Consider the following 24,375-nt stretch of genomic DNA (forward strand, 5'->3'; position numbering starts at 1 on the left):
TAATACCTAACAAGAGGGTGGCAGGGTGGGAACTTCACTTCAATGTATCATGAAGAGGAAGGTAAGATCCCTCCCCCATTTATACTTTTCTATACCTCCCCACCCCTAGCCTGACCTCCCAGCTCCTTAAGGGAGGGCCCCTCAGCATTCAGTCATGCCACCCCTCCCCCTACAGGTCCAGAGCTTTCTTTCCCAGTGACAATTTTCCCCTAAAGTTCTGAAATCGGAGTGTGTGGACTACTTATATCAACCTAAACATTACATCCCCATATTTCTAGGCTCAAAAACTCAGCAGAATGTACCCTCAAGGCTTATAATTACTGTATCTGATTTGGTTTAACATCTATCTGGCTTATTAAGCTGAAACGTGATGCAGCTCTTCAGTGACTTAGGGATGGAGTTTGTAAAAGGGGAAGGCCATATACTCAACAATTTAATGAAGATATCATTCATTATTATTGTATTCTATGATAGAGAGGTTCAACATTTTCTCCTTCGCAAAAGTAATTATTGAAGTGAAACTTCTTTAGTGGCACCTGTGATGGGATACAACTGGATGGATGGGGGGCGAAATGTGAAACGGAAGTGACGTCACATAATGGACGCCGCTCACATGTCCCCTGTCACATGTGGCGACGGCGGCGGCGATAGCCGCCGGCGCCGCTCCTAATCGGCGCCGCACCCCTCACCCTCCCACACACCCCACACCCAGTTGCTCACATGCGGCGGCGATAGCCGCCGCTCCTAACTGCCGGTGTTCCACCGCCCGCTACCATGCCGCGCGCCACGCATGCGCAGAAGCGGCTGGCAGCGGCGCCGTTCCCCGCCCGCTGCCATGCCGATGGACAGGAGGAGGGAGGCTGGCACCGGCGCCGGCTCCTAACAGCCTGGGAATGGGGGGGTTTGAGCGCGCTGCTGGGGGGTGAGGAAGGGGGGAGCTTGAGTGGCCACGCATGCGCAGAAGCGGCTGGCAGCGGCGCCATTCTCCGCCGCTGCCATGCTGATGGACAGGAGGAGGGAGGCTGGCGCCGGCTCCTAACAGCCTGGGAATGGGGGGGTTTGAGCGCGCCGCCGGGGGGTGGGGAAGGGGGGAGCTTGAGCGCGCCGCCGGGTTGTGGGCAAGGGGGGAGCTTGAGCGCGCCGGAACCCCCCAGACCCCACACACACTGACTGACCCCCCCAGACCCCCACACACACTGACTGACCCCCTCAGACCCCCACACACACTGACTGACCCCCCCCAAACCCCCACATACACTGACTGACCCCCCAGACCCCCACACACACTGACTGACCCCCCAGACCCCCACACACACTGAATGACCCCCCCCAGACCCCCACACACACTGACTGACCCCCCCAGACCCCCACACATACTGACTGACCCCCCCAGACCCCCACACACACTGACTGGCCCCCCAGACCCCCACACACACTGACTGATCCCCCCAGACCCCCACACACACACTGACTGATCCCCCCAGACCCCACACACACTGACTGACCCCCCCAGACCCCCACACACACTGACTGACCCCCTCAGACCCCCACACACACTGACTGACCCCCCCCAAACCCCCACATACACTGACTGACCCCCCCAGACCCCCCACACACACTGACTGACCCCCCAGACCCCCACACACACTGACTGACCCCCCCAGACCCCCACACACTGACTGACCCCCCAGACCCCCACACACACTGACTGACCCCCCAGACCCCCACACACACTGAATGACCCCCCCCAGACCCCCACACACACTGACTGACCCCCCCAGACCCCCACACACACTAACTGACCCCCCAGACCCCCACACACACTGACTGACCCCCCCAGACCCCCACACACACTGACTGACCCCCCCAGACCCCCACACACACTGACTTACCCCCCAGACCCCCACACACACTGACTGACCCCCCAGACCCCCACACACACTGAATGACCCCCTCCCAGACCCCCACACACACTGACTGACCCCCCCAGACCCCCACACACACTGACTGACCCCCCAGACACTGACCGACCCCCCCCAGACCCCCACACACACTGACTGACCCCCCCAGACCCCCACACACACTGACTGACCCCCCCAGACCCCCACACACACTGACTGACCCCCCCCCAGACCTCCACACACACTGACTGACCCCCCCCCCAGACCCCCACACACACTGACTGACCCCCCCCCCACAGACCCCCACACACACTGACTGACCCCCCCAGACCCCCACACACACTGACTGACCCCCCCAGACACTGACTGACCCCCCCAGACCCCCACACACACTGACTGACCCCCCCCCAGACACTGACTGACCCCCCCCAGACCCCCACACACACTGACTGACCCCCCCAGACCCCCACACACACTGATTGACCCCCCCAGACCCCCACACACACTGACTGACCCCCCCCCCAGACCCCCACACACACTGACTGACCCCCCCCCAGACCCCCACACACACTGACTGACCCCCCCCAGACCCCCACACACACTGACTGACCCCCCCAGACCCCCACACACACTGACTGACCCCCCCACACACTCCCACACCCCCACCCCCCCACCCCCACACCCCCACACACCCTCCCCCCCCACACCCCCACACACCCTTCCCCCCCCCACACACACACCACCCCCCCACCCACACACACACACTCCACCCCCCCCCCCCACACACCACACCCCCCCCACACACACCACCCCCCCCCACACACACACACCACACCCCCCCCCACCCCCCTCACCCCCCCACACACACACACACCCCACACACACACACCACCCCCCCCCACACACACACACCACCCCCGCCCACACACACACACACACCCCCCCCCCCACACACACACACCACCCCTGCCCACACACCCCCCACACACACACACCACCCCCCCCCCACCCCCCCACACCACCACCACCCCCCCACACATACACCCCCCCTCCACACATACACCCCCCCCCACACACATACACCCCCCCACACATACACCCCCCCACACATACACACACACTGTTTTTTTTACAGGTACACACCACCACTTTTTTGTTACTTACTGTTTCACTTTTAATTAAATAACAATGGATTTATTATTGAAAGCCTAAATATTGCATACATCTGCCTAAAATATAGTCAATAATAATAATATTTATAAAATTTAATAAAATTATATATTTTTTACACAATGTACATACATTCAGAATGAGCAGTCCTGCATATATATATATATATATATATATATATATATATATATATATATATATATATATATTTGAGGGGACGCACGGCTGGCGGCGGGTCTGTTTTTTTATGGCCGTTTCATTGACGACATCATTTTGATTTGGGATGGTGATAGAAACCAACTGGAGGACATCCTGGATTCATTTAATTGTAATGATGTAGGTTTACAGTTCACCTATCATATTCTTCCAGACACTGTTGTATTCCTCGACCTTGAATTATTTATTGATAAAACAGATATGACCATTAAAAGTAAGACACATTTTAAACCTGTGTCCACTAACAGCTACTTACAATATAGTAGTAACCACTATAAAAAATGGTTAAACAATGTGCCAAAAAGCCAGTTCTTCAGGATTCGACGCAATTGTTCCGTGGACACTGATTTTTGTGCTCAGGGTGAGATATTGATACATAAGTTTCATGATAAAGGTTATGAAAAGGATGTGGTAAGAAAGGCACTCCTTGAAGCCAGCAATACTGATAGGGTGTCCTTGTTAGAAAAGTCTAGGGCCAAGTCTGAATTTAATAGGAATGACAAAACTGCACATATGGTTACTCAGTCTGTCCCTAAATTTATTACCCAATATAGGGGCCTATGCAGAGAGCAGCGAATTTTAAAATTGGCGAATTTATTAAAAAGTAGCTTTTTTGGAGAGTTTTAATCTCCATATGCAGAAAAGTGCGAATTCTGCTATGTTTAACATGGATGCGTGTGGCGAGTTTAAATTGGCGAGATGCGCGCTTCAGAAATGTGTTAAAACAAATTCGCGCCTTTTTTTTTCCCTTTGCAATGGCCGCGAGCGGCAGTTTTTTTTGGCGAGGCAAAACGGAGACAATCGCGCCATTTTATTGGCGCGAACAGCCGCTAGATGCCGTTCGCGGCTCTCTGCATTAGGAGAGTTTTAAAACTGGCGAGATTGCGGTTCTCGCCAGCCGCGAGGCGAGTTTTACAAATAGAAAAGAAAAATTGGCGCGTTTTTCGGAAATCTCCATTTTCTGCTGTTTTCTGCGCGATTATCTCCAAAAAATGGCGAATTTCGAAAATTCGCTGCTCTCTGCATAGGCCCCATAGTCAATTATCATCTCAAAACAAGCAAGTGTTTAACAAACATTGGAGTATCATTCAGAATGATCCTGTTATTGGATCTTTGGTTCCTACACGAGCTCCAATAATTTTCAAAAATACAAGGAGTTTAAAAACAATTATAGCTCCTAGTAAATTGAAGTCCCCACAGAATATCCATCTAGATAGATTTAAGAATCCACTACCTAAGGGCAACTTCTTATGTGGGAGAAGTCGATGTATAACGTGTAGGCACATAAATAAAAGTCATAGATTTACATCACATAGTAATGGTACTTCCTATGAGTTATATTAACTGTTTGAGTAATTATGTGGTTTATCTTATATCATGTCAGTGTGGCCTGCAATATGTAGGCCGCACTTCCAGAGCTTTGAGCATTAGATTTCTTGAGCATAGAAGAAATGTTTTACATGGTTACCAACTACATATTTTATCACGTCATTATACAAACATTCATGCCAAGAACCCTTGCTCATTGTCCATTATGGGCATAGAACATATTTCACCCTCCTTCTTGGGGGGTGACAGATTCAAACAGTTATGTATTAGGGAAACCTATTGGGTTTATGTCTTGGGGACACTACATCCCAATGGCCTCAATGACACCATTGATATTAGTACAGTGGTGTGATTCTCTGTCCTTCATAAATGGCGGGCCTCTCTGGAGGTCTGGTTTGAACGAGTTTTCCTTGTTCCCTTCAGATTGAGACCTGTCATTTAGGTAGTATTGATCTGGTATAATATTCTGTCTATTGATATAATTATATATAAAATATTTACACAAGATTATAATTTACAATTTAATTCACATTAGTAGATATGGATGGGTTCCTCTGGAGGTCTGGGTTGAACAGGTTATCTTGTTCCCTCCGGAGTTTACCCAAACTAATTATTATTATTGTTTATTTCATTTCATTGCATCTGCCATCTAGCAACATGCCACCATTGGTCTCTTCGTCTGTGCTCTGTTCTCTGTTCTTCTCTGTCATCTGGACATATATATATATATATATATATATATATATATATATATATATATATATATATATATAGTGTGTGTGTTCTTTACTTAAATAATTTTGTGATTACTGTATATATGGTTTTTGTATTGCGTAATGTTATTATTGTCTGATGATATTATAATATTTATTGTTCCCTCTGATTTCTTTTTACTTCTATTTACCTCTGGGATTCAATCCTAGTCCATTTACGCTAATGCAAGATTTATAATCATATAAGAATGTCTCCTTTTTGCGCATTTCAATCCTTCAGTATATGAGTATATGCTTACATTCATTTATTTATATGCATATTTATATTGGTTATTTCTCTTTAGTTGATGAATTTTGCCTATAATTATATTATATGTACTAATATTATTTCCACTTTCTATATTTGTATTATATGTATGTAGCCCTGGTAAGAAAATAGGGCTATAGGTCTATCCTCCTACTTGTATACGCCCTGCTAAGGGCAGGCTGCCAGTAGTTATCATGGGTTTCCCCCACTTCAAGCCCTGCCCTGAGTGGTGGAGGTAGGCCACCTGACTCTGTGTCTAAGGCAAGAGACATAGGGGAGGGGCCTGCCAAAGTCATAAAGGGCAGTGCACAGTCTATTTAGTTGGTTAGTTCCTGTCAGTCTGAGTGTCAGTTCTGAGAGAGAGTTCCTGTTAAGGAATACAGTTGGAGGAGATCAGGCTGGCCCTGAGTAGAGCTGATATAGCTACGGTGGACCAATGCCTCTCACCCTGCCTAGGGGGTGAGGGAAGAGCTAGCCCCACCCTGAGCGCCCGCGGCTTGGGGTGGTGGCAGGGATACAGTGAACACCCACAGACCATCCTGAGGGCTACAGTTGGGGGCGGGCTGCTGAGATCTAGAAACAGGCCAGGTTTACAGCGAAGCAGAGCTGGAAGTGTTAAGTGCACCTTCCATGCAAGTACTGCGGAAAGTAGGGTGCAGATGCATATATGGGGTAATTAGGGGAGCGTGGACTCTCGCACAGTAGGCCCTGGGTGCCCTAAGAGGGTGTGGTAAATTGGGTGCATGGCTATTGCTGTTCTTGTCCCTTGAGGCAGATAGTGTGACGCAACTGGGGGGGTTAGCCTGTTAACTAGTCCAGGGACCCTGGCCCAGGGCCAGCACTATGAGTGGCCAACAGTAGGAGATGCCCAGTACTTAGGGAGATGCCCAGTACACTAGCCAGCACCTAGAAAGCACACCACAGAGTACTTGCAGGAACCGTCAGCGAGTGTGGTGCATAGAGAAGGAGTTCTGCCTAGCCTGGGGTATGCCATACATCATACTCGTGGGTAAAAGCATGCAGAGAGCAGTCAGAGAGCAGTCAGTATCTAGGAACGTGTTACACAGTAGACACAGAGTAGCGCTATTGTGGGCTCAGTGGGCTCACTAAAGATGGCGGCCACAGATACATGTGCTCTGCAGGGCATGAAGGCGTTAAAAATGGCGACAGCTGTGTCATTCACGGCCCAGCAGTTACAGCCGATCCAAAATGGCGACTCCCGCCAAGCCTAGATCGCGCACGTGCCACGTGCAAGCAGGCTGCAAGAGAAATGTGGCGAGAGATGTGCAGGGGTTTGGAGCCAAACCCAGATCCCCAGCCAAAAGAGCGGAGCGGCGCGAAAGCCGAAAGCCCACCCACCTGTGCAGTGACTGGCCGACAGAAGAAGCCACGTCACGCAGAGCGAGAGAGTGTCCCTCCTCTTGTTTCCACCAGAGGGAGGGGGCACGACAAGAGCCAATCAGAGTTGTCCTCTCCAGAGAAAGGAGGAACAGGAAGTGAGAGCGAGGAACTTCATTTCTGCCTGACTATTGAGGAGAAAGGAGCTGCAGAACTGAACTGTTCAACCCCCGAGCAAAAGATGGCTGATTTGAACATGACCCCATTTCAGTTTCCAGGAGGCTTCCTGGTTGTGGAGGTTGACGGCCGAGAGTATCTCTGGTGCCTGTGCGTACACTGCAGGACACCCGGACCGGCCCCGAGCACGACAGCACGATGCCCTCAATGTGGCACGTCTATCTATGGCCGGTCGAGCCATGGCCTATGATCAAGACCCCGCGGGGTGCCTCTCCGGGAACCCTAACGGAGGTGGCGGAGACGGAGGAGAAGGCTGTCCTGGTTCCCTGTATCACCGCAGAGGTGGGAACCGAGGCCCAGCCAAGCAGAGATGTATCGGAGAAGAGCGCGACCACAGTGGAGGTACCGGAGCGGGCCCGTTTCATACCACTACCCACTGGCGGTGCCGCAAGAGATTCAGGTGACTCCCAAGCGGAGGAACCGGCAAAGGCGTCTTCGGAGGAAGGAGATGGCCTATCATCGGTGGCGATGCACCTACCGGCGAACCACCCCAGCTGTAATAAAGATGGCGGTCCACTTACTGGAGAGAGGAAGCAGACGAGCCCGGACACCCCCCGACGGATTAACTCCCCGTTTAAGTGAGCCCTGATTGGGTCTCTCACTGCACCTAACGTGCTCCTAGTACTCACGGTACTTCTCGGGGTCCCAAAGGATCTAATGGTGTACTCCGCTCCGGACAATCGAGGCTTCAGAGGAAACTCCTCTCCAATGCTGGCATCTCCCGTCCTCTGCGTTCTTCCGTCACCTCCGCCTTGCGTGATGACGTGATGACGTCACTTCGTCTTGCGAGAATCCCGTTCTTCTAATCGCTTCACTGTTTGCCGGGGGATTTGAAGACCTCAGGAGGAGATCCAGACAAAGGATGGCAATGGAAAGCAGAGGAAGAGGACAGGAAGAGGTGTCCAAGGAACCAGTCAAACAAAAGTACTGACGTCTAAACATTCGTTTAGTCCCCCAGGGGTGAGAGTGCCCAATTGGTGAATCCAAAAGGTTTCCCGCCTGCACAGGGTCTTGAACCTATCTCCTTCTAGAACACATGGAGAAATGGTCTCTATTCCCATAATTTGCATGGTCTTGGGGTTTTGTTGGTGAAATAATTTGAAGTGTCGAGAGACACTATGATTGTTGAGACCCTTAATTACATTTCTCCTGTGTTCCAGGAAGCGCGTCCCTAGTGTTCTTGTGGTGCGTCCAACATATTTTAAACTACACCCACACTGAATAACATATATAACATAAGTGCTAAGACAGGTGATGGAACTATTGATGGCATACGTGGTACCCCTACTTAAGGAGACGACATGAGTATGGTTCAGGAGATGCCTACACGTGATGCATCGACTGCGACCACAGGGATGATTGCCTAATGGTCCCCTACTCTTGGAAGTCGTGAGATTGGAGCAAGACTTCAGTCTAGTAGGAGCTAGCATACTTTTAATGCTTCTGGCCTTCCTATATGTCACAGTGGCTCTATCTGGCAGGGTAGGTCCTAAATGGGGGTCACACTTAAGGATCGACCAATGATCATTAAGAATTTTGTTAATATTTTTGGATGACTGGTTATAGGTAGTAATGAACCTTACTGTGGACCTCTCCATCTCTGTATGTACTGCTGGGGTGTCATAACTTGATCAATTTCTCTTCTGTTGTTTATTTTTCGATTTTTCAAGTAGGGTGGATCTAGCAATGGAACTCACCTTGTCAAGAGAGTCGGATATCAGGACCGGATCATAGCCTTTGGAAAGAAATTTCTTCCCAAGTAAAACAAACTGGCTTTTGAAATCAACATCCCTTGTGCAGTTCCTACGTATTCTGTGGAACTGCCCCAAGGGAATATTGTTGAGCCAGTGTTTATGATGGTTGCTGGACGCATGAACGTAGCTGTTCACAGACACAGACTTAAAATGTGTGGTGGTGATAATATTTGAGTCTGTGTCTGTGCTCAGGGCCAGATCCAGAAAGACAGTTGACGAATTACTGATCTCAAATGTAAATTTTAATCCGAACGGATTGTCGCTGAAGGAACTCAAGATTCCGGATAGAACCGACTCCTCTCCATCCCAAATGATAATAATATCATCTATGAAACGGCCATAGTATACGAGACCCGCCCCAAGCAAGATGTTCTGCCAGACATAGGACTCTTCCCAGTGCCCCACATCCACAATAGTTCACATTTAATTAAGATTTATTAGAACAATTACATCCACACTGGTTTACTTCTATCAGAGGCGCAGCTTTTTTCTTTTTCTGTTTGATATATATATATATAAAAAGAAAAAAGTAGTGCCAAAAGGTGATCAATTATATACTAATAAATGACAATGAATGTTAATATATAATACCCTAAAAAATTAAATAATACCAATTAATAATAATATACAGCAAGCAGCATTATACTAGACCAAACACAAGGATACACAAGATAACAAAATCAAAGTCTAATGTCCAAACCCTATGATGAGTCCTGACAGATAGCACCAGAACAAATGTACAGATCCCAGGGGTCCACGGCAGCTCTCACATGGAATAACCAGCTCCACAGCAAATTCTATATAAAAAAACAAAAAAAAAACAGAGAGCGCACGCCCCATAGTGTAACACTGTGACATTTAATATTGGGGAAGGTTGGATGGAGGGATTAAAAACACTCACAAAGTAAAAATTAGTTTTAAGCAGTATGTGATATATAATCACCACCAGGCATGTCCAAACTGCAGCAGGGAGTCCAAGATTCACTGGAAAGGGTCACTCAAACAGCGCTGTCCCTCCGATTCACTTGAAATCTTCCAAAGTCATTTGGTATCAGAGTAAGGGGCCTATGCAGAGAGCAGCGCTATTTCAAAACTCGCCATTTTTTGGAGAAATTCGCGCAGAAAACAGCAGAAAATGGCGAGTTACGAAAAACGCGCCAATTTTTTTTTTCTTTTTCTAAAACTCGCCTCGCGGCTGGCGAGAACCTCCATCTCGCCAGTTTTAAAAGTATCCTAATGCAGAGAGGCGCGAACGGCATCTAGCGGCTGTTGGCGCCAATAAAATGGCGCGATTGTCTCCTTTTTGCCTCGCCAGGAAAAGTTGGCAAGAAGCTGCCGCTCGCGGCCATAGGAAAGGAAAAAAAAAGGCGCGAATTTTTTTTAACACATTTCTGCAGCGCGCATCTCGCCAATTTAAACTCGCCACACGCATTCATGTTAAACATAGCAGAATTCGCACATTTCTGCATATGGAGAATAAAACTCTCCAAAAAAGCTACTTTTTATTAAACTCGCCAATTTTTAAATTCGCTGCTCTCTGCATAGGCCCCTTAGCCTTGAAATCACTACATGTGCTCCCCGGCCGTAAAGGAGCACACAACGTGATGACGTAGTGTCGTAGGTTACGTCCCTGGCGCGTTTCGTCGCAACAAATGCAACTTTATCAAAGGGAATGTTTGACTGCTGCAGTTTGGACATGCCTGGTGGTGATTATATATCACATACTGCTTAAAACTAATTTTTACTTTGTGAGTGTTTTTAATCCCTCCATCCACCCTTCCCCAATATTAAATGTCACAGTGTTACACTATGGGGCGTGCGCTCTCTGTTTTGTTTTTATATATATATATATATATAGCAGTTGGTAAAAGTCGTGGCGGATGGTGACATGTTTGATAAACTTGGAGACCTTCACATTTTTTTCTCTACCAGGTACAGTCCCACGTTTGCCAGATTTGAAAACTAGGCCACAGGCTTTGTCCATTTCTAGTTGCTGCCTCTGTATTTCCTTGCGTCTGTAACAAGCTGCACTCATACTGTAGGTGTTTTATGTCATTACTGTAATGCGCCCAAGTTAAAATTGCTAATGGGTAAAATATTTACATAACATACATGTCACCTAGTGACTTAAAGTTCAGTTTTAAACAACATTGTATATTTTCAGGCAAGCAAACAGCAAAATGTATCTGTTCTTGATTATTCTAAACATATCATTTTAAAAAAAAAATAAACTGCCGCTTGTTATTGTCATTTTGGCCAGTCCCACCTTAAGAGATGCTATAGCCACGAAATCCCTCCCATGCTGCATCTATTCTGTATTTTAATGATAATATAACTTGGCAGTGGTTTATAGCATCTTTACTTTGGCAGTAAGAGCACATGTATTAGATTCGTGGATTGTCTCATGCGCATTTTGTTGTTTTATGTCTGATGACTACACATAATGGTTTTCTGAACGTGGGCAACAGAAATAGAGCTCAGCTGGGTCTAATTATTCTAGGTGCTTCCTGTTCTTGGCATGAGATAAATCTGATTTTACTGGTGCTGTTCACCCAAAAAACAACAGATTGTCAGTCAAATGTGATAAACAGAACAGCAACCGACTAATTGCTGGTTTTCAGAACAAAACATAAAGCTTTTCCTTGAAAAGCACAGGCAGAGGGAAGCCATAAAAGAGCATGAATGCATTTAAATCAGTAGAAACTACTCCCACAAAAGAAGAAACTGAAATAGTTTACTCTTTTCTAAAAGATAAAGAAATCATGAGCGTTATTTGCCGGTTTCCTAAAGGAACCCCCGCAAAAAAACCCTTCATGCCCTCACATTCACTGTAATACAGTTGTTAAACTGCAGATGAGGATTCTGGGTAACGAAATGAGCATACAGAGGGTGTCACTGTAAAATGTGCGCCCCCAACATGAGCTATTTTAAAAGTGAGCAGTTTACCATACTGTATACATTTTTTTTTTTCTGTTTTTTTTAATTTTAGTATTTTATTTAAAGGGGCCCAACGCTTGGCGTGTATTGTTCACATAGCAACTCACGCTGCTTATTCTCACAGCACTGATCTGTTTGCCATACAAACAAAAACAATTTTTATTTTAATCTTCTGAGATAAAGTTCTTTGAGTTCTACCAATGTCACCATGTGAGAGGGGATTAGCAGCCCTATTAATTTAGATTTAAAATATTGGTGAACCGGGATAAAAATATCGAGATTAAAACAAACATAATAATATATAGTATGGGGAATGTATGCTTTGAGGGGTTTGCAACCCTCTAACATTTTGCGGGGATAACTTAAGCATTGTTAATTATCGAAAAAAGCACTGTGAGGTGAGGTAAACATATGACTGTAAGATAAGGTGAAAAGAAAATTAAAAATAAATGTGAAAAAAAAAATGAAGATGGGAGGAAGATTGGGAAGATAGGAATCCCCTAGTCAACAATGTAGAGCCCATTGAGAGTGCCATGCAGATAAGGGATTGAGAAGGCAGGGCTGATGGCATAGACAGGGACATGCCTGTGTACGAACCAAAGAATGGCATACATGAAACATGATTACATTCTCCCACAAGGAACATTAAAATGTTTAAAAACAACTTTTAAGTTTAACATGGAAGTGGTGTATGCCAGGAGCCTTGTGGTCAAAATCAACCAAGAGGGGTAACAAGGAGAGTTGCTTCAGACAGTCTCTTGATGTTGGTCGAATGGTCATGTACATCTGTGTGATTTAGGCCACCTCCTGATCCAGCTGGACACCCCAAATTTTGATGATGATGGCCTTCACTGATTTTATTTGGAGCCACACCGAGGTAGGTCAACCTTGGTCATGAATACGATGCCCTCTTTTGAGAGATCGCAAAATTGCTTTTCTCCCACGAAATGGAACAGGAACACCCATCTTGGAGAACTTGTTTTTCTCTTAAGGGCAGCCATTACAAGCCTGAGTTTTTGGCCCTTTGTTAGTGTGCTCAGTGTCAGATAATTACATATCGGAAGTGTAGTATTTTCAAATGTAATGGAGAGGGTCTTTCTAGTCTCCATTAGCATATCTTCTTTGTTCTATAGAAGACTGAGCAGGCTACAATGTCACACGTTCTGCCTGGGTCCACAGCTCATGGGTCCAAGGCTCTATGGACCCTATTCACAAGGTTTTGTTGTGTAGGAACCTCAAAGCCAGAGAAAAGAATAGGCAAATAAGTTAATCCTCTGTTTCTTACATTATTACGACGGCTCCTGTTTTCAAGGTTTTCTGAAGTTTTTTTTATGCCAAAACTTGCTCTTCGTGAAGGTTCATATCATGGTCAGCAATCACTTATGTTTTGCAAATGTCTTCCAACCTTTTCCTTTCTCTCCTAGACTTGAGATGTCTTGCTCGAGATCTAGAACTGCTTTTTAGAGCTTGTCGTTAAGGGTTCTCTTGATAACAGATGCAATGGGTACATTTGGTACAAGTCCACTTTACAGAGGTCTTTAATAGACATGCTGTGTAATGCTGGCTGGTCCAGAGCTCAGGGGAGTTGTTACAAAGTCGGCAGAATTATCCATCCCAACTAATCTCCATTTTATTTCAAGGGATTGGACTCGTGGGTCCTCCAGAGCTGAGCCACACTATTTTGAGCTCCATGTACCCCCTGGTGAAGTAACCAGGTATTACTTCCTGTTTTTTAAAGGGATTTAAATGGCTATCCAATAGGAAGTCACAACTATTGGTTTTGCAGCTTTCTATTGGTCTGAAATTTGTCAGCCACTTTGTTTCCTCAGAGGGAGATTTCAACCAGGTAACTGCACCTGTAAATATCACAGAAACCAAGGGGTTCCCAGAGCTGAAACTTGGGATATTTGGCCCCAGTTACCACCATAAAAAAATGGGGGGCCAGAAAAAAACAGTACCGAGTAGGAGAAAGGGCTTCTTTAGTAAAATGATATTCTAAGTTCAACAAAATAGCGGCAATGATTCCTTAGCAAAAATAAACAATCTCAGCATACAAAATTATTTTCCAATCTAACCTGAACCGGAGAGGAACCCTGGAGCTCATTCATAGACGCCCAATGTCTGGGAACCCCCAGTTCCCCAGATATTTGTTGTTTTTCCCAGCCCAGTTTTGACAGAAATAAAATTACAAATATTACCTCCAGACTACAAACCTGGCTGTAGGGTCACCAATAAAAAGCTATGACATTGTTCATGGCTTTTCTATTAGTCGCAGGGCCAAACCTTGACTCCGATTTACATTTTGCATCTGGCGGGCACATATACTTCCCCGGTGCCAGAGTGAGGGAGACATGGGGTCCCTGGACATCCAGGGAACAACGGAGCACCCATTTCAAGTAAGATTAAAAAAAACAACAACTGCTCAGAATGCTGCTTTAGGATATCCGACATGTACTCAGGCTCCTGTATTCCCATCTATCCATGGTGGTGTAGTTAAAATCAGTTGGCACTTACCTTGCAGATCAATCTGTGGTGTCCATTTTTTATCTCTGGGCTTCTAAATGCAGATCAGAGAAACCTGGCTCATATTCTTTATAATTCTTCTCACTATCTGGCTAGTTTTAGCTTTCAATTCAGTCCAACTTCAGTAAATACTTCATTAAGTGCTATAGGGTATCTTCAAAGCTTAGTAACGAAGTGCTGTTTTTAGCCAGAATGGAACCTTGCTTTAGCTATACGGACATTAGTGCTAATGCCATACAAAAGAGGTGTTCCCTGTAAAAATGCCTATTCACAGAGCTCCGTTATAATTAACGCAGGGATTTAACTATGCATTACTTAGATCATACCTAAAGGTCGCTCTAGCTCCCTCCAGAACCTGAAATCTGGGTTTTGCTAGAGAGGCGTCGTTAGCATTTTCCCCAGGCATCTCAGGGGTGCCCGTTTCTTGTGCCCGTTCATGTCTTAAGGTTTGTTTGAGGGGATATATACTGTAGCACTTGGGACTTTCCTTCTGTTTTTGCATGCAATGAGCTTTGTGAATTAGCGTTAACCTCAGGGAATATAACTTCCGTTACTAATTTTGAAACATAATGTTATGAGCCCTGACTTAACGGAGCTTTGTGGACCTGGGACTTAGATCCTTTTTGGTAAGTGAAGAGTTTTCTTCTTCATTCTCTTGCTTCAAGTCAGTGGAGCCACGTGCAGGGGCGCCATTTTGTAGACGGAGACCTGCATGGTCCCAGCTCTTGAAAAAATAGAAAACCTCTTACAAAGCTGATTTTTGTTAGAATTTGTCAAGCATACCAAAGTTGTAGTATAAAGGTGGGCACCTTGGACATCTATGGTCTGGGGCCAAGTATGACCTTTTTAGGTTAGAACAGTTCTCGGCCGGTGGATAGTGGATCTTAAGCGACCATCTCAGTTGACATCACACTTGTGCCCTCCCAACCCCCGAACACAACATTAATTTTAAATTCTTGCTCCTCAAACCAAAGTCTATTACAAATACTGTACATATACAGTGTTATCTTCGCACTCAACTGTTAAGCTTTCTTTATTGTAAATCTCTCTCAAAGCACAGTGATAAATCAGAGACACGCATTTTAGAGGCAATGGACAATAGAATTCAAAGCATTATTAAAAATAATCAAACCAATCTCATTAGTCCTTCCCAAGTTTTATCATAAATAATAAAATATAGATTTAACCTCATAGCCTTCATGCCTACAATTTTTATGTGTGGAGCAATTTTAAAAGTGGTCAGTATCCTACCAATTTACAAATATATCCCAAAAAGGAGATATAAATATGATATAGATTAAAAACAAAAATAATTAAAGTTTAAGAACATTAAAGGCTTGCTAAAAACATTACAAGGTTTGCTAAAAACTACATCAACAAAAGAAATATGTACAGTATCTTAAACTGGAGTTTGAGGGAATTCACCTACAACACTCTTTAAAGCTGCAGTTCAGGCTCCCGTTTTTTTTTTTTTTTTTTTACTTCAATAGTTTCAGTTGTGCAATCTCTACTTACCTAAAAAAAACTGCATAGCTGCCGGTCAATTCGTTCTCCGTCTATTGATTGGCAAAGTTTGGCGACATCTTTAAATATGGGGAATGTAAATCGTTGCTATAGGAACAAGCATGCTTGTTAAAATAGAATACAAGAAAATTGGTCTTTCAAAGTTGTTTTTTTAAAAACAGAAAATGCTAAAAGTATTTTTTCTTACTACAGAACTGATTTATTAAAAAAAAACACACATGCAGGATATTGCATGAACTGCAGCTTTAAGTAGTAGATACCATAACAGTGGATGGAATTTTTCGATATATATACACACATAGAACAGTTCAATTAAAACATCAGTAAATCCTAGTGAGAGTTATAATACATAGAGAGAGATTAAGGTTCATGTGTAGTGTACTTAGCCCACGCAGCTGTTGCTAACATCAGTCACTCTGGAAAAATGAGGTCTGTAGAACGTAACTCTCCGCCATGATTAATCTTCCTTACTCGGTAAATCAAACAGGATACCTTGCAAGTATTGAATGCTCTTGGCATAGTGTTCATAGGGAATTCTGTCATAAGAAATGAAAAGGACGATTTTTTACATTTTGACGTATCTAAACAACTCATTTGAATATAGTGTGTGTATGCTAAACTATTGTAATCCTATCTTTATTTTTGCATCTCTAAATGCTTATGTTTAATGAAAGTGACACATTTAACTGGGGAGACTCTGAACTCTCTGATAGATGCTATCTCCCCTCAAGACAGCTGTTGTTGCCCATGGTCAGCACTGTGCTCCTCTTGTCTACATCCCAAGTAAAGTGATGGTGAGAAGAGGACCACTAGGTTGGTTTGTGGCTGAATAACGGCTACCTTGGGACACAATCACATCATAATCAGAGAACTAGTCTAAACCTACGCTTATAGTGCCGGCGACGCGACGGTCAGGCTACGGCCTCTGGAAAAATCAAATAGAGATGACTTCCAGCGATCGCGACCAAACCATCGCACCGCGCTTACTATAAGTGCATGCAACAGCGGCAAAGCATTTGTTTTGCCGCGACATCGCGTCGCTGTCGACAGCACTGTAAGCGCAGCCTTAGGCTACGGCCCCAGTGTCCGCTCCTGCACACGCGCCTGGCGGCGCGTGCATAGGTGCAAGCCGCGCTCTGCGTTTTGTGCTTGAGCTGCAGGGGGAAAGACAAGATCGTGACGGGGGTGGGGGGCATGGCGGGGGCGCGGCCATGATGTCACACGGCTTGTTCATCCTCATTGGCTGAACCGCCGCTGTGACATGGCCAATGCTCGGCCGCCGCACCAAAAGACAAAAAAATTGTCTTTTGGCCAAGGCGGTCGTGCATCGCGGCTTGAGCGCGCACGCACACATGCCGACTGGGGCCTGCCCCATAGAGAGCTGTGCCTTGTGTGCGGCGCACATGCCGCAGCGCGCACCGCAGCTGCCACTGGGCACCTGGCCTTAGGCATGCGACTCCCTGGACTTAAAGGCACAGTCCGTCCTAGGATGGCAGTGGCATATGTAATACTGTAAATTAAATGTGAGTGATCAATGAGGTTTTGAAAGTATTTTTTTTTTTTGTAACTTAAATTTTATTGCATTTTTCCAAACAAGTGATACAGAATACAGTATACATTACATTCATTGAAAGTTTTTTTTTTTAATTATTTTTTTTTATCTTTTAGAGGCCTACTGTATGTAGTAAGCATCATGTATGTACTAAGCATCATATATGTACTAAGCATCATGTATGTACTAAGCATCATGTATGTACTAAGCATCAGCATTATGGCGTAAAATGAATGCACACAAATTATATTGGAGTTTGTTTTTCCATCAATGTGTGCCTTAAGTGTCAAAAATGTTTTTTAGTCAAGTGTATTGGCGCACATAACAGATATACAGTACCATGATATGTACTAAAAAAAAATAGTATTTCAAAGCATGGCAATTGAAATAGTTTAAACTGCATCGAAATAGTCTGCCTGACGTAAACCCAAAAAGCCTCTTTATAGTGATTGTGCTGAATTAAGTTGCTATGTTTCAACCAAAAATGTATTTGATTCAGTACAAGCGTTTCATACAGTAGGTTAACAATATGTATTCTTTACACAGTATGGTGATATAAGTTATTAGTGTGACGTTATTTACATTTACTAATACTAGTTATAACTAATACACATAATTCAGCTTTCATTCAAATTGTATCAAATCAGATATTTAACATGACGCAAAACAAACCATGTATGATGTATAAAGTGACATAATGACATTAATACATAGAATGCACATTTTATCAAGGTTTTTTTTTTTACTGCCTTTTAGCACACAAATTTTAATTGTAAATCTTTATTTATAAAATGTTTTACCAGGAAGTAATACATTGAGAGTTGCCTCTCGTTTTCAAGTATGTCCCGGGACATATGATCTTAAAATATACAGCAATCCCTTAGTGTTTCTATGGTAACAAAATGCTTTGGCATGTCCTTACAATCTTTATCAGATCTCTTTTATGAAGAGATTGTTTGTGAGCTTAGGGGCCCATTCAAAAGATTAAATGCCGTTTCTGAAGAAAAAACGGCAAATTCGCTTGGAAACACATCTCACCGTATTCATTAAGCACTTCTCACGTAACACCATGCAAAAATGCCTTTGGTTCCGGCTGTGAAATTCCACTAGATGTGCAAATGAGGATAGCTTGCCAAATTTAGTAGGATGGGGAAGAGGAAAAGAGAGCATCTATATTAAATGAATCTCCTTATGTAACATCAACAATAGTCATATTGTCGTGTCATATACAGTATGTGTGAACACACAAGTGTTTTTTCGTTACATCTTTTTTGCACATATAATTCTTAATGAATATACAGGTACAGTAGCAAAACCTCCTAATTTTATCATTACACGTTTTCATCTGTTTTTGTGCGATCTTGCACGGCTAATCTCACAATATCATTACATTAATCATTAGGTCCACTAGAATTCATAGGGAAATATTTAATTCTCGCTTTTTTCCAAGTAATTGTGAGGCCCACATTATCAGATAAGCTTCATCAGAGTTTGTCCTATTTATAGGTAACAGAGACAATATCATGTGGCTCATTTAATCTGGAGTATATAGATGTGATACTTGATCATTGTTTGACCAATGGAGTTCATAGTAGACTCTAATTATAATCAAGATGTAACTAAATGATGGTTATATGTTGAACATTTCTATGGCAGTTGTTAATCTATGCTATATACATTAGATGGTATTATAAATATCACTACACATTATTATAGGCTGTAGGGGATCCACCATCTTTTCACTATAATAGAGACATATATCTTACAGCAAACTACAAAAGAGACAGCAGCACCACATGTTATTTTAATATTTTTTTTTTTTATTCACTTATCTTCACTTCATGTAGTCACTATATGTAAAATGTCATTTAAAAATGAAAATTATCCTAGGAGTGCACCAACTAAATGTACTTTCTTTGATGATTTGCTGACCTGGTGTTGGCTATTCATCTGTTTGGTGTCTGTATTTTTAGTACATAGGTTGCACCCATTGCATCTCTGGGCAATTAGGCATCACCTAAAAAAAAATGTAAAAAATTGATTAAGTATTCTTTTATTGGAATCTAGTGAGCGGTGTGTTCTCTGTTGTGTTGTGTTGTGAGAAGGAAGAATTTATAAATATGGCCAAGACGATTGGCAAATTATGTTATTTTTAAATAAATGAGACAGTCCTCGGTTATCCAACAGAATCCGTTTTGGAAGTAGCGTTGGATAGTGAAACCGTTGTAAAGTGAGTCCCATGTTAATCAGTGGCGGTGAGCGTTGGATAACGCTTTCAGGCGTCAAAAACGGCCAATAGTGTTGCATTGTGAAGCGTTGGATATGCCATTCGTTATAAAGTGAAATGTTGGATAACAAGGACTACCTGTATTAGGTAGTGCCTGGTTGCTGTATTTATTAAACTCTTAATGCCATTTTTTATAATGCGTTTTAAAGTATCCTTTGATTTCTATAGCACCTCTCAACCAGTGCAAGATCTTTGCAATACTTTCCTGTTTGGGATAATTTGTTGCAAATATTCCCAGCAATTTGAGCTGAAAACTGTAACAATAGATAATATTATGTTAGTAATATAAGGATACATTGTAGCTGCTGAATTTCACTGACTGAAGCAGCCATTATGTTATGCACACAATTAGGATTTTGACAGATTGATAAAAGCAGCACCAAACGATTGCCAATTTAGGTAATAATGTAGAATTATACATTGCCACATGCTTTACAGTACATATACAAATAAGATAAAAAGGAGAACATTTGGAAAGTACAGTAGTATTGATACTTTAATCGCCTAACAATAACAATAACAAACATGGATAATAAACATACCCCTATGTGAGACTACAGTACCTCTTTATGGCTCCACATTTTTGCAGCAGGCAATGCTTTTTAAGCGTGATATCTTTACGCTACTCCTGCCATGAAGATTTTAGGGAGAAGGACACCTCTTTACCCGGGTGCTCCATGTGATGCAGGAAATGAGGCAGAACGGTGAATAACAGCAAAATCACAGAATTCCACGGAGACTTGTATCATTCACCTAGTGTATAAATTATAAAGCCCCAAAAAATAACAGGCCTAATAAAACATCCATGACCCACCAAAAGTTAACACGGCCTAGTACATATGGTCCATCTGGAAAGCTAGGGAAATGCATGAACCCAACAATCAAACTAGATTTTAAGGATTAAAGCAGCAGTCCAACCTGCTGTGTTTTATTTTTTTATCTATTTTTTCCCCTTTAATATGTGAATCAATACAATCCAAACAATGATAAGTAATTACCTAAGTTGCTGCTCGATCGGCGAAGATTTAGCTCGGGGGTTCACTAAATGGCCGGCAGTGCAGCAGAAGAGGACCAAAGATGCAAAGTCCTGTGGGGAAGGTCATGTGACCAGGCAGTCACTAAATACATTCATTTAAATGCCTTGGGGAAGAGTGCGGGGCCTCTGCAACCGCCGCCTCCCCCCCCCCTCCAAAAAAAAAAAATCTCGCACCCCCAGTTTGCGCACCCCTGGCTTAAGGTGAATGATATCGTTGTCTGAGGAAGAACAAGGTAAGAACCGCCAGTAGATTTGATTAAAACGTTTGTACATAATAAAAATGATCATTGAATCCTGTTGAATCAAAAAGACTGTGGGAGCCTGCATCAAAATGCATGGACTATTCTCAATAGATTTACTTACGTATTTTACCACAACTGGACTGGAAGGCGGCTGACAGCCATGCCTAATGTGTTTGTCAAGAACTGGCAACACTTTAAAACTTCTGAACTAAAAGAAGGCTTGCCTTTAAAAAAAAGTATTACTGTGGGGTCTCAGGGTGGTCTGCATTAACAAACTTCCAGCATACACAGCATTGGCATGTTTCACCTTTTCACTGCCCGACGGACCTGCAACATATTTCTTTGCAATGTGTATTTTTTTCTTTCAAATTTCAGGTACAAGAAAACTCAGGAAACACTGAGCCAAGCAGGGATGAAGGCAAGCACGGCCATAACCAACGTGGGAAGTGCCATAGGCAAGAAGCTGGGAGACATGAGGTACGGTAATCATTTGTATTTAATCAATGCCGCACCAGCCTTGCAAGCAGTTCTTCACTGAATTAGAATACAGACACGTCAAATCATGAACAATACACATTACAGGGAGTAATGACCCAATATGCTGCAGACCTAAAAGGAACCATAGGGCGAAAGATATTACAACAACTGTGAGAAACACCATATTGACAGCAATGCCACAGCTGTTTTCTTTCTTCCATTGGTAGAAATGAATATGTTAACATGTGCCTGCTACTGAATGTTTGCATTTCTGTTACAGTGATTGACACCACCTAAAACCTAGTGGGTTCAATTGCTTTCAGAAAGAGAACAATGATGTTGATTAGAGGCAAAATCTTTGATACATGACCGAGGTCCTTCAATAACCACTCTCCAAATGTTTAATTGATACAGGTGCTGTCGATGCAAGGAGTCTTCAGTTTAAATATAAAGGATCTGCAATTATATAGTACTGGCAGAAAGGGGCCGGCTTTGCTCGAGAATTCTCCGAATCCAAAAAATAGTGACATTTATACATGGATAATTATTATTTTCTTAGTTTCTAAATGAAAAATAAAATGTACAGTATATATTTTTATTTTAATGCTGTTGGGTAAACTATATTTTTGCTTTTTTCATCAGGCGCAAAAACATACACATTTTTTCCAGTTCCCACTCTGGAGCATCCAACATAAATTTGACCATGTGCAAAACAGGGACTTTCTAAATTCAGTCCAGATGTGTACAATCCTGGCGTATTTGGTTAAAATCAGTGATGTTTTGAAAGGTTCATCATGGTTCAAAATGGCTTCCAATTTTATCCAAACATAGACAAAAACCTGTGCCTTGATCTCAGGAACCATCATGCAAAGTGTGGTTATGATATCTTAAGAGGTGCCCAAATGCATAGGAAACAGACAAACAACTTTCCAAAATATATAGTAGATATCACCAGGAGCTCTATTGTATTTGTATTTACTAATCCTATTGCGTTAAAAACGTCTGTATGTTCCTTTTGAATTCTTTACCCTGTGACATCCTTGTTAAAAAAAAAACCACTTCTTACAAAATGACATCTTCTATCCCTATTCCTGAAGAAAAAACAATTGACCACGTTTTATTAAAAAGTGAAATGACATTAAGTGACACACACCGCATTCTGTTGTCATTATAAAGCACAATGTTTTAGTGTTTGGCCCTTCTAATGATGTATAAACCACTGCATCGGCGTAGTCGTGATGTTAACCGGATTTTAGCATCTGGTCAAGCTGTGATATAATAAGTGCCAAATAATCCGACAACATAGGGGGTTGTGAGGGATTCAAATCTTACATCAGCTCTCACTGTATAAGTGCTGATTGCATAACACAGGCAATATGTAGTCGCATAAGTAAGCATACAGTACATGTCTGTGCCTGGATGCTGTACATTTCCATCAAATAAAGTGACTATTTTCTTCCATCGAAATTATGTCCAGTGCTTAGACACTTTGTAACTCTTATATTGTTATTCCTTTCTCTGCTGCAGATCACACTCTATTAGGTAAGGTATTATTCATATTGCCTTTAATGCTTTTCCAATGTCACATAGGAAATGAGAGAAGTTCATTGGCCTTCAAATAGAGAACACTTCTGTTTTTACAGCCGGTTTAATGCTTTTCTGGTTATTGAGACAAGACTCTGATGCTTGGGAGGTCATTTGCTGGTAACTAGAAGGACTGACAAGCAAATTGACGCAAACCCAGGAATCAGACATGTAGATGGGATAGATTTTGTGCAGTGTAGATGGAAGAGATATGTACTGTAGAGACAAACCCAGATTCACAATAGGGTGCTCAGCTTTAGGACGTCTTTACTCCCATTCATATGAAAGCTTAGCACCCTTGTGTGGATCTGGGCCTAAGAGCCTCATTCTTAATTGCTCGAATGGCCACTACGGAATATATAGAAATATACTTTAAGGAACACTGTGCTCATTTGAATGTCATATCCCAGAATCCCTGGCTGCAGTGGAAGCCCTGTATGCTAAGAGATAATGGGGGAAAGCAGGTTGCAGACCTGTCTGAGACACGTGAATATGCTCACAAGTGATATTTTTATTTGTATGTACACTCTTAGGCGGTGGTCAGGGTGCCGGCATCGCGACATGCGTGTGCTGGCGTGCGCGCACACTTCTGGAACACTTACATGACTTCCTGCAGCCTTTGTACACACATTGCTGGAGCTGCAGGAGTGCATGTGGTGGCGCGCACATGCGCCGGTCCCCTGAACACAGCCTTAGGGACACAAAGAAGAGTGCATCATTATGTGTACAAGCATATTGTACGTGCAGTGGCTTTTCTAGTTTGGATTGTAAGCATAATGCCATCTTCTCCAATAGTGTAAAGTAGAAAAAACTAATGAGGGGTGAATATACAATTTTTCAGAGAGAAGGATAATAGTTTCTACAAAATCTCTTTTAGTCTGATGTACAAACATGAGAAGTTCTTATGAAGTGGGAGCTTAGAAAGTTATGTTTAATACTTTATGGGAATAAAACATGCACGTTTGGTTAGTTTAGGTTATTGATAACGTCAAGATTTTTTGTTATAAAGATCTTAAAAAAGGAATTTAAAGTATAATGATTTATTGGTCATGTGATGTTCAACGATCAAATAAAAAATGCAATTTTACCCCCCCCCCCCCTGAAATTTAGCAGAAAGTATGATCTTCTATAGTGGCCTTTTAGCTGTCCACACTGCAGGCCAAAATAAACGCCAGCTATGAGGGTATTAAAGTGTGTTGTGTGTGTGTGTTGTGTGTTGTGTGTGTGTGTGTGTGTGTGTGTGTGTGT

The 24,375-nt window shown here is 43.3% G+C and overlaps 1 protein-coding gene across 5 annotated transcripts in view; it reads left to right on the top strand.

Annotated features, from left to right (window-relative positions):
- Positions 1-24,375, top strand: part of TPD52L1 (TPD52 like 1) — a 95,723-nt gene that overhangs the window by 61,739 nt on the left and 9,609 nt on the right. For 2 of the 5 annotated variants that reach the window (XM_075597237.1, XM_075597240.1), the window contains 2 exons: positions 21,442-21,543; positions 23,071-23,085. In XM_075597237.1, coding sequence (XP_075453352.1) covers positions 21,442-21,543; positions 23,071-23,085 — 117 coding nt within the window. Of the gene's footprint in view, positions 1-21,441; positions 21,544-21,957; positions 23,051-23,070; positions 23,086-24,375 lie in introns of those variants that run through there. The other 3 variants (XM_075597238.1, XM_075597239.1, XM_075597241.1) reach the window with 2 other exon arrangements.

This window comes from Ascaphus truei, chromosome 4 (assembly GCF_040206685.1).
Source record: "Ascaphus truei isolate aAscTru1 chromosome 4, aAscTru1.hap1, whole genome shotgun sequence".
Taxonomy (NCBI): domain Eukaryota; kingdom Metazoa; phylum Chordata; class Amphibia; order Anura; family Ascaphidae; genus Ascaphus; species Ascaphus truei.